This window comes from Natrix helvetica (genome assembly GCF_964273705.1).
Source record: "Natrix helvetica genome assembly, chromosome: 2".
In the NCBI taxonomy this organism is placed as follows: Eukaryota; Metazoa; Chordata; class Lepidosauria; order Squamata; family Natricidae; genus Natrix; species Natrix helvetica.
The window spans coordinates 238750539-238762623 of NC_138552.1; the positions used below are offsets into that span (position 1 = coordinate 238750539).

At 40.4% G+C, this 12085-nt stretch overlaps 1 protein-coding gene across 1 annotated transcript in view; it reads left to right on the forward strand.

The window, feature by feature from the left end:
- Positions 1-210: 210 nt before the first annotated feature.
- The window catches only part of PARP1 (poly(ADP-ribose) polymerase 1), a 46681-nt gene continuing 34806 nt past the window's right edge, over positions 211-12085 (forward strand). Inside the window, exons 1-6 of the mRNA XM_081944219.1 lie at positions 211-566; positions 4159-4321; positions 4700-4827; positions 6208-6422; positions 9218-9308; positions 9811-9927. Coding sequence (XP_081800345.1) covers positions 447-566; positions 4159-4321; positions 4700-4827; positions 6208-6422; positions 9218-9308; positions 9811-9927 — 834 coding nt within the window. The 5' untranslated portion in view covers positions 211-446. The remainder of the gene's footprint in view (positions 567-4158; positions 4322-4699; positions 4828-6207; positions 6423-9217; positions 9309-9810; positions 9928-12085) is intronic.

Below are 12085 nucleotides of genomic sequence, written 5' to 3' on the forward strand. Positions count from 1 at the left end.
AGGCCAACTCAGTTCTAGTTCCTGCTGCTAGCCCTCGACCGCGGTGGCAGGGAAATTCCAGGGGATCTGACAAATTACAAGCGAGTCCCAGCCCCCGAGTGGGAGGCGTAACGGGGAGCAGAGAGGAAAGACCCCTGAGCACGTGATTCCCGACCGCGTGGTTTTCCTATCAGGCACCGGGGCTGTCCGTCCGTCCGTCCCCCACCCTCCGCTGGAGCCTCGCTCTCTTCAGACGGATCCATCGCCTCGGGCTGCCTTCGAAGGGCTCGACCGTGAGGCTCGGCTAATCAATCGCTGAAGCTGAGGCTCTCGCAGCGGGCGGGATCACGCGCTCTGCGCTCGGCACATTCTTGGCGCCGCCGCCGTTGCAGCTGCAGAGCAGAAATTGCCGCCTCTTTCTCGAGACTCAGCGGGAAGCGTTCCCGGGGGGGCGTCGAGGGGTAGCTATGGCGGAGCCCGCGGAGAAGCTATACCGGGCCGAGTACGCCAAGAGCGGGCGGGCTTCCTGCAAGAAATGCAAGGAAAACATCGCCAAGGATTCGCTCCGCCTGGCCATCATGGTGCAGGTAGGGACTCTACCTTCCCTCTAAGCAGGCTTAAGAGTCTATGCCAAGCTCTGCAAGGCTTTCACCCTAGGCCACCCAGGCCCGGGAGCGCCACGTTGCCTGCAGAAGCGAGCGATCAATCGTCTTTGTGGCCGCCCCTCGATGCATCTGTTACCCTCCCGCCGCTGCCTTTGCGCCTGATCCCCTGGATCGGTTCGATTCCGTTTTGCTATGCGCCACCCAATGGGTCAAGGCAGCTGAAGGATGCGGAGCGCAGCGCAGGAGGAACCGCCCTTTCCCTTTCATAGCTTCCCTTCTTGCGGGGATCTTCCAAAGATGCCAGTTGAAATCATTTTATGATCCGGTCGCCTTAAACTGCATGTCTCTTAGCTTTTCACTGAGGAGGAAGTTCTTTGGGGGTTTTACGTCTAGGTGGGGAAATTTGAGCTGACAGTAGTTCCCACGTTATCCCATTAGGACCCCGGGGTTTAGCTGCTCGTCCTGCAGTGGGCGGGGGATATCATCTTTTTTAATCACAACCAAGTCCAATATCCTGTTTTTTCACTATTTCGCACATTTTCACCATACAATTTTACAATACAACCCTCCTAAAGGTTTGTTCAGAAGTGCACAGTTCCGAATAAATGTTTACACAACTTTGAATGTAATGAGGCTTTTCCTTAGGATTAGCAAATTTCTTGATCCTGATGCCTAGTCTAGTTGGAACAATCATAAATTGGACGGGGCTAACATATGGAATTGTTATCTTTGAGTTGGAGGGGATTTTAAAGCCTAGAATTTAGGACAACTGTTACTTTGTTAAAATAGTCATGCTCTGCAATCATATTTTTCAATCTGTACTTTGGAATCTGAATTTGAATGCTACATTCTTCAGTGGGGCATAGTCTTCAAGCATACAGTTTTGACTCTAGTCTGATGTGTTGCCAAGAACAGTATATAGGCAGATCTATTGAGTGAGGAGTTTGTTTAGCCAAGCAATTCTGCATCCTTCCATCTCTCGGTAGTTTACTATTTTTGCAATAAACCTGTGGATTTGACTCCATTTGACATAATAATAAAATAATGTAATTGGTAATCCTGACAATTTGTAGCTCACTAAAGGCAGCTTAATTGCAATAGGGTGAAATCAAATAAATGGAATAATAATGATACTACCAGTATATGGTGTGATGTCTTCAAACCTATTGTTGTGGAATGTGTACTATATTCCATTCTCTGAGGAGCATGCAAAGGCATTTTGTTCATAACTTCTTACCTAGAAAGTAGGTCAGGCAGAGAGCAAGCAGCTTTAGATGTACTAGCAGGGGAACAGCGAGATGATTAAGTTTCTTATTCTTGGCAGGTAGATGAACTTTGCTACAGAAAACTACTGCTGGATATAATTGTGCATGCTGAGTTATTTTGTAGGCCCTTAGCATCTCAAGTACAAAAAAAACCAAACCTGCCCCGAAATGGAACAACCATTCACTGGTTAATGACATTCTGTAATGAAGACTGCATTATGAAAGAAATAAGCAAACAAACTTGGTAACAGTGGAAACAACAATTTATATGGGGAAAATTGATGATCACAGAACCATTTTGCTGGATTACTTGTACAGTTGCCTAGTAACTATTATTATTTATTACAGTACTGTTTAATACATTTCTGGTTTAACTAAATCTGTAGTAATGTAAATCTATTAGCAACAATACTGTAATAGACAACTTCATTCCATTTTAGCTTCCATTTTACTTTTTCATTGTTTCATTGTTATGAAATGTTTTGCTTTATCGTTTTTGTTTTTTATTAAATGTTTTTGAAAGGGAAAACTGTGAGTGCCAAATTAGATTACACTTTGATATATATTGATATTTATGATTCAGAGGCTTCTTCCCCTAAATGCCTTGTACTCTTAATCTGAAAGTTCAGCAATGATCCATACACAATAATATATAAAAGTATATAAAACTAAATATTTGGTAATCAGCGATACTCTATTTTAGGGGTGTCAAACTCAATTTCATTGAGGGCCGCCTCAGGGTTGTGTTTGACCTTGGGGGCGTGGCCAGCTCTATATCACTTATGTCGATGTGCCTGTGGTGGCCTGAGCAGTCTGCTAGCGAAAATGGGCTCCTGAGCACCATTTTCAGCTGTGACGGCCTCCTGCAACCCTCTGCCAGCGAAAATGGAGCTTGGGAGAGCTACCTGCGGCCCTCCCACGTTTCGTTTTTTTCTGCCAAAGACACCATGGGCCAGTCCTTTGCTGTTTCCATGGTAGCTCTGCGGGCCAGATCGAAGCACCCCACTGGCCAGATGCAGGCCCGGAGCCTTGGGTTTGACACCCCTGCTCTATTTGATGGTTGCGTCCTAATTGCTGCCACAAAAAAAATGGACACGATATTGCAGATACTGTCATTGTAATCAGAAAGTTAAAAATGTATATACCAAAGATCTGTCTGTCTAGGATGCTGTTCCAAGATAGATGAATAGCATGAATTCCATAGATCCCTATAAAAAATTATGGTGCCGTATTATGTGAGTGATGGTTTTGATTTTTCAAATGCATGAGCCAAGGTTTTTTTGAATATGTACCCAGAAATAAAGTGAATGGCAAGATGTTACAATGTGTGCCTTTGGTTCTGGGAACCTTGGGATCCAGGTTCTGTTGTTGTTAAAGTGCCTACTGATCTCCAGTTGATATTGCACATGCTTTATCCTCTGAAGGACTATATGATTGACCTAAGTGTAATCCATTGTGAGGAGGTTCTCCATGTAAAGGCCATAAGAAGCTAGTTTGGATTCTGCAAGACCACTCCGACTTAAATTAGATTTCTTTGTCATTGCAATGGTTGGGAAGAGGCTGGTTGGGAAAAATCAGATTTTTAACCAGTATCTCATTGTAGCTCAAATTTTTAAAACAAACACTTTAGTTCTGTGTAAGTAGTGTTACATCTCCAAATTCTTATTAAAGCCTGAGCAGAAGGAAGCAAAAGGAATAAAAGAATCACAATTACTTCTGGATGTTATAGAAATCTGAATTGATAATCACTATTGATAATAACTGCATATGGGATGTTATAGAAACGAAAACAGTACTCATAGATGGGCATAAGTTGCTTATTTATAAAATGTATTAGCCGCCCATCTTGCCACACAGTAACTCTCGGTGGTTTACAATATTAAAAAATAAAACTATATAATTTATAATAATATAAATACAATACTATAAAATCAACCCAGCTAAAAAGATGGGGGGGGGGGGAGAATATGATAAGAGGGAAAGAGGCAGGAAGCTGTTGTTATTCAATCAACCACCCAAAACATGAAGCCCATCTGTTGGTGCTCCAAGGCAACTGGCTAAGCCAGATCTTTAAGCTCTTACAGGTCAGGAGGGCTGGAGCTGACCTCACTCCATTTGACTGTACCCAAACAAAGCATCTGCAAAACTGGAAAAATGTATGAAATAGGAAGGTGTATGGAACTGTGACTCTTATTAATAAATACTTTTTGTCTGGATTCTAATTGTACTGTATGGGCACTACTTCTTAACCCAATTCAGTTGTATCAGTTTTCATGCCTGAGATTCTTCCCCCCATTCTTTCTTTTCAGTCCCCTATGTTTGATGGCAAAGTACCTCATTGGCACCACTATTCTTGCTTCTGGAAACGAGTTCAGCTGCTATCCCATGCTGATCTGGATGGCTTCGCAGAACTCCGTTGGGATGATCAGGAAAAAATTAAAAAACACATAGAAAGTGGAGGAGCTGCAACAGGTAAGCTATTCACTGATGATAAAAAGGGGAAAGACTGTTGGGTGAACCATTGACTTGAGCAGGTTTAGGAGCCTGTCATTTTTATGCTGAGAGCAGACTTCATCAAAATGTTAGAAGGTCTCCAAAATATAATTGCTTAAGAGATTCTTTAGAAGTAAGTTTCAATGAATTACTATTGCTCTCACTCTCTGGGGTCACTCTTGCATGTTCTAGAAAACATTAACTGCAACCAAAAATTTCTCTCTCTTAGACTAGTCTTAAAAAGTCTGTATTTATTCCTGAGCAAATCTAACTGATTTATGTATCTTATTTCTGTTGTCCCAGGGGATTTTTTAAAATTAGAACCTAAAAATTATTCCTTTCCTCTTTTTTTTTCAGGCAAAGGTGGTGGCCAAGAAGGAGGTGGCGAACGTGGCAAAAGTGAAAAAAGTTTAAATGATTTTGCAGCAGAATATGCAAAATCCAATAGAAGTACTTGCAAAGGTTGTGAACAAAAGATAGAAAAGGTAAACATGGGTAGCTCTCTGTGTATAAGGATGTAAACATTCACACAAAGATACACAAACACTGTTTTTAATGGCAGAAATGTTTTCTAAAGCAGTGATCCCCAACCCCCCCAGGCCACAGCTCACTACCAAGCCATGAGCTGTTTAAAACCAGGGCACCCAAAGCGATGGGCGAATATGCATATATCCCCCCTTACGTAAGTAGCGGGAGAGTGCATGCATGTGTTTTCTGCTGCCGCTTGCGCAAATGGAGCTACATATGTGCTTGGCCGCCACTTGTGCTGAACCATTCCCTCCCTCCATGTGCTAGTCTGCAAAGCTGGAAAGCATTTCTCCAAATCAGAGGATTTCTGGTTATTTTTAAGACTTCCCAAGTTTAATTTTTGTCTTTAAATCTTAGATTATGGTCTAAATATGGTCCCTTGAATAACACATTAATTGAATTCATTTATGATTATATAATAATTGAAGAGACAAGATCAGAAATTGAAATTTTATGTGGTCTAGATTTAATTTGTTTAAAAATTAAATGTAATGGCTTAAATAGTGCTAAACTAAAAGCTTTGACATTGAAGAAATATTGTGATCTGAAATCTTGAAATTTTAATAGTTCTGTCTTATTCCTGAAGTAATTTTGTCCTTCTACTGTGTTTCCCCGAAAATAAGACGGTCTTATTTTCTTTTGATTCCCGAAATAAGCGCTTGGTCTTATTTTGGGGCGGTCTTATTATTTTTCAGCTGTAGGAGGCGGCGACCGTGGTCACCTCATGGCTGCTGCTGTGTTGCAATATTTTGGGGAGGGCTTATTTTCAGGGAAAGAGGGTAATTTTTGGTCTTTATAGTAACACATAGTATCTATCCATCCGTCTGTTGGCAATCTATTCAGTTTAAAGAAACAAAGAATAGAGAGGTGTGTGTGTGTGTGTAAGTAAAAGAGAAAAATTATAAACAATTTATTTGGGAATGATAGAATCTGTTTATGTTCAAGAATAGCGATCATCCAGTGGTAAGTTTCAATTTATTTTACCACTGGATCACTCACTCGCGCGACTCTTCTGCGCATGCGCAAAAGCATCCAGGTGGGTGGGTGGAGTCTCCCACCGCCGCCACTACCGGTTTGCCCGATCCAGGCGAACCAGCAGAAACCCACCTCTGGACTCATCCCACTTTTATTTCAGAAATAAAGTTCTTATTAATGTGTTTTTTGGAAACACTGATTTTAACTTTCAGAAACAGTAAAGAAAACCCCAACTACATTATTCTGAATTATTATTAATACAATAAAATAAATAATATTAAATTTCTGGCTTGAAACCTTAGTAGGCAATTGGTTAACTTTGTTTGTGAGTTTATTTCTAATTTCTCTTCCTGTCTACCCAGGGTCAGATTAGAATCTCAAAGAAAATGGTGCTTGCTGAGAAGCCACAGCTGGGGATGATAGACAATTGGTACCATCTTGCCTGTTTCAGTAGTCGCAGAACAGATCTGGGTTTTCTTCCTACCTTTAATGCCTCTCAGATCCAGGGCTTTGAGCAGCTAAAGGCAGAAGACAAAGAAACTCTAAAGAAGCAACTGCCCTCTGTCAAGACTGAAGGGTATGTAGAAGATGCCAAAAAGGTGCATATCATGCTATTTGATTTTGAACATTGTATGACAGATACTTCTTTTTTATTTTTTTATTTTTATTTACAAACATAAAAAATACACACACACAGAACTTAGACGTGCGCTACATTTACACAATACAGTACAAACAGGAACTTACATACATACATACATATATGCTGGTCTTGTTGTATTCAGGTCTTTTCCTGTGTAAGATTGAGATTGTCTTGGCAAGGTTTCAGCGAGGTCTCACTCACCATCTTCAGGCTGGGTTTTGGGCTTAAAGTGTGATCGGAGCTACCGTCTTTCTATAAATCTTGGTGGTGGGGTGTGGAGTGCTGGCTTTGTTTCAGTAAGTGGAATGATTGGTTGTGTGGTTGTATCATGATTGGTTGATTGGTGCTGGCTGTGTGTCCATTGTTGTTTCGTGTTGTAATGGCCTGGGTGGTGGGTGGGGCTCGTTTGTGAATGCTTAAGTCTTGCATCTTTCCACAAAGCCATTGCACTGGCACTTAAGAGACTGGAGATCATGTACCAATTTTTATAGAGAATTGAAAGTGAAAATAATGGCAGTCACTGAGCAAAGACTAGAATGAAGGCGATTCTGAAGGGAATGTTTTCCTTAGAATCATTTAATTCCAAATCCTCATGCTATTGAATTTCCCATTTTGATTTTTTTCAAAATGACTCCATACAGGAGATTTAATAGCAGTTGTTTGAGTTATTTCAGGATTGCTGCAATAAAAACAAAATATTAACACCAATACACACACACACACACACACACACACACCACATAAGTGGCAGAGATACAGGTAGTCTTTGAGTTATGAATGTAATGGAGCGTGCTCATTCCATTCGTAACGCAAGGATTCGTGGGAGTGAATCTCGTACCTTGAATGGAATCACTCTCTCCTTTCGCCTACGCATTCTCTAATCCAATGCGAGGCTGGTTAAGTGCACATGAGGTATTTCAGGGTGGGAAAGGCCATGGGGGAGCCTATGATGGAACAGGCCACCTGCCTAAGACCATCCCAGGCCTCCCCAACCCACTGAAATACCTTATGCTCCCCACAATTCCTCCCCCCCCCCCCAACTTACCATGCTGGATCACTGGTGCAAAGATCTAGCAAGCTGTCTCCTCAGAAGAAGCCTCTCAGCCGCATGCACCCCTCTGCAGCTTCTTTTAGGCCTGCACAGGCCTCGCCTGGCACATTGCAAGCCAAAATGGAGCTCCGCAGGCCTTGCCCAGCACATTGCAGGCTGAAATGGAGGTCCAAAGGGGCAGATAATTCTTAAAATGTTGATTGCTTTCGATGCAAAATCTGGCCCCAGACTCAAATCTAGATCTTGTTAGTTTTTGCAAAATTGAAAAGCTTTTAGTACTGACACCACCACTGTATAATTTTTGACCAGGATGGGAAGTTTGCTATTGTAATGGTTGAAACACTGAAAGATAGATGTCACTTTCTGGACCTAGTTTCCATCAGTTTTACCGATAGGATCTTGCCTAACAGAAGAAGAAAAAAGAATGTGTAAAAAAAAAAATCCCTTGTTAGAAATGAAAGGGGAGGTTTGTGGTTACATAAGGGTTAGCTGAATTTCACAATTTTCTAAACCATAAAATATTGTTTTACAAACCACAGTGTGGTTCAATTTGCTGCGGCTTCTTTGAAGGACAGTAATCTAATATCTGTTTTGGGGGATCGGCATCAAGTTATTCCTTCATTGTTTGCATCAACCTGTTATCCAAGTACATCCAAAATATAAACATTGACAAGATGTCCAATTCAACAGAAACTAGTCTTGCTCATACCCCACAATGATGGTCTGATTGTAGGCTGCTGGAGAGGATGTGCTCTAATATTTGTAGTGTTTTTATTGTGCCTTTTGAATGGTGGGTGAATATAGTTTATCTCTACTGATGGCTGATTTGTCTGAATGCAAAGCTTTCAGAAATTCCCTAGCATTTTTTTATTCTTCTTGATTTATTAGCATGCTTACAGTTTCCCAGTTGAAACTATGAGTCTACCCTATGTGTTATGAAATTAAGGAGCTTTCATTGGATTCTCTGAATGTTAGTTGATGTTTATGGATGTGCTGTGCTGTTCTTCTGCCTGTCTATCCACATAGTGGCTGTTACAGTCCTTATATTGTACATTGCAAACCACTCCTGTTTTTGTCTTCTTGGGCTATTGGATTTTTTGGCTTATTTAAGAAATTTTGGAGGACTTTATTGTGGTAAAGTGATGATTTGTGACTGTAATAGTCTGTTGTTTCTGAGATGTTTTTGATGTATGCTAATGTTATCCTTTTCATAGCTTGTGTTGATTGTTTTGTAGTGGGTTGAGTGGTCACACACTTTTCGATAAAAATTGAATGTTTACCCATTTTGTTGGAAGATGTTATATAGGTGATCTGTTTCCTTTTTCTGGTGTTCAGGGTTTCTGCAGTGCATTTGTACTAGTCAACTTTTCTATGTAATCTCTGTTCCTTAATGAAATGCTATGGATACTTGTATTGAACATAAACTGACAGCCAATGTAGGGTAAGTTCTGGTTCAGGATTGGGAAAAGCAGAAAGAAAGGCAAACTATACCATCCTAAGCTTCTAAAAGAAAGGTTGGTATCTTTGTGTCTTTGCATATTTGTGTATATACACTATATAAACTCACTGTGTACAATCACTCAACTGTATACCGAATTAATCTTATATATGTTAAAAGAAATAGAGGAAATAACATCAAATAACTCTCCTTAGCACACTATGTATTATTTCTTTTCAGAAAGAGAAAAGGAGATGAGGTGGATGCAAATGTAATCTCAAAAAAGAAACCCAAGAAAGAGAAATTATCAAAACAAGAAAAGCTGCTAAAGGTTTGTTTTGCTATGACTAATTAGTTTCATTTAAAGCACCTTTGGATGATGAAATCAAAATACCCTGAGAGCAATTCGACTTCTTGATGGAGACTGCTCTCTTCTGCATTGTCACCGTTCTGAATATGATTTGGCCCTGAAGAATGCTTGAAGTAAGTGGAATGTGGTAATGCTGAAGGAGCTGACAGTGTTACCAACTTTCATTTAGAATCAGTCTCATATTTTGGTAGCTTGGCTTAACTGCAAGTCAAGTCGCAGTGAGAAAGTGATAGCCTGAAATAACCTTCTGGTTATTCCAAATATCTAAAAGCAATTTCTTACATCCTGTTTCTTGAACCATCATCCAAATAATATTCATGTAGGGATACAAACAACGGCACTGAATTATATAAACTTAGTCTGTTCTGTAAGCCTGTCACCCATGCCTCTTATTATTCTTAGTAGAAAGGTGTTGGAAAGAAATCTTAAATGTGATACTTTGCACATTTTTTTTTACCTACAGGATCAGACAGAACTGATTTGGAATATCAAAGATGAGTTGAAGAAAGCCTGTTCTACCAATGACTTGAAGGAGCTCCTGATAGCCAACAAGCAAGAAGTTCCTTCTGGGGAAGCTGCTGTGAGTTGAGCTCCATTTTATTTGACATTTTGTGTGGAAATGAGGAAAGAGAAAGAAGAAAAAGAGTTTGTATTTATTTATCTATTTGAACACACATATACACAGACATTAAGCTGCTTCTTTTTTAAACAAAGTTTTTTATTTATTTTTTATTACATATTTTAACTTCTTTTATGAACAAAGTGTTGTCCTGGTTTGCCCCCCCCCCTCTACATCTTCTATTATGCATATTACATTTTACATCATATTTCCATTTTACATTTCAGCCATCTTATTTTTGTTCCATGTTATCCCGCTTAGTTTAATTTTTTTCTTAATATATAAACAATATCCTTTTGCCTCTCAAAGTTAATCAAATTTAATATATCATTTCCATCTATTATTCTGTTTTACTATTAGTAATACATATCCACATTGAGCTTTTTCTAAATATTAATGCTCGTGCAAATTTAATTGAAGTGAGATGAATGCATGCAGCCTTCAAAGATCTCCTTCAAGAGATGCTTAAAAACTTGTTTTGCCTAAGGCCTTGGCCTAGGATGGGTAGCAAGGCTCTTACAGGACTATGTTGTATCCTCTTAGGTTGTCCCTCTCTTCTGTTGGATATTTCATTCTATTTTAAACATGCATCATTCATCTTCCTTTGTTTTAGTATTCCATGCTGCCCAGAGTTATCATGAAGTGGGGTGGCCTTATATACATTTCATTAATAAGGTAAAAGCAGTCAGAGAAACATGACTTGGTCCTATTAACACAAGTAGAATTTAACATCCATTCATTCAGCGATTATTCAGAGTTGCAGCAGCGCCGAATGCGAATGACGGCTCCTCATAGTTGTAGCTGTCGCAATAGCTTCATGGTTACTTGATTGTCTTTTGGGACCTTCACTGCCAGCTTCTGACAAACATTAGTCATTAGAAAAACTGACAAATGGCAGTCCTGTGATTGTGGGATGTTGTGACTCCACATGATTCACCTAATAAAGGCAACAAAATCTGCCAGAATTGCTGTCCTAAGTCAGCGTGGTCACATGATATTATACCTTATGACAGCATCACGTAGCAATTGAGCTCCTTACCCCGATTGGCAAGTAAGGATTACGTCTAATGAAATTTAACTTTCTAGGGTGGGTTTTAATGGTTTTGATAAAGAGTATTAGGAAGCAAGGGTGGCATCTTAAAGGCAGTCTGTTGCCAATATAGGTAGTTTTTAACATACGGACATTTAATGACTGTCCAAAGTTATGACAGCTCAGAAAGGGTGCTTTACACTCTAAAGAATTTCTGGTTATCGTAAAATGCTATGTTCCATTGCCCTTGACAACCTGTATGCACATGGGAACTTGTCTCAAGATGGTGATTTGCAATCTTCTCTGCTGGCTTCCCCAGAAATTCAAAGAGGAAGCTAGCTGGAAAATCACAATCTCCTACTTCCTGCCAAAAGATTTCCCCTCCCCTCCATGCACCAGGGGTTGAGGGCAGAAACCAGGCTACAGAATTGGAAGTGTGGACCTTTGGGATTCCTGCTTCATCTCTCCAGCCCAGTTCACAAGTTCTCTTACGCACGTGGAGGGAAGGGGAACTCATGTGCTAGGCTGGAGAGATGAAGTGGGAATCTTTGTGATCCCTGCCTTGCTTCTGCAGCCCAGCGCATCAGCTCCATTCTCCAGTGGAGGGGAGTTGCCAGCCCTCCTTTGGTAGGCAGCTCTTTTGCTGTCTGTTTAATGACCCACATGGTTGCTTATCCACAGTTGGGAGTGCCAAGATTGCAGTAGATCACTGAAGCAGTCACAGTGTCTTGCCCAACAACTGAGCCCCTGGTCGCAGTTGTGGTTGAAAGTCAAGGTCTACCTGTAAGTGTATCTTAAACAATTATGGGGAAGTCAGAAATAGAATAGAATTAAGGAGTCGGAAAGGGTTATTAAACAGTCATTTAAATGCTTCTACTAAGTTCTTGGAATATGAAGGTCATGATGTAATTGATAACAATGCTGCATTTTGTCATATAGTTCTGATGATAAACAGATATGGGGTAGTATTAGCATGTGACTACAGACTGTTATAACCTGAAGCACAGGTTCTGCTCTTCATGAACCACAGGTGTTTCTCTGGTAAGAAGTGCCATGCTGAATTATACCAACGGCCAGTTTAATTCCGAT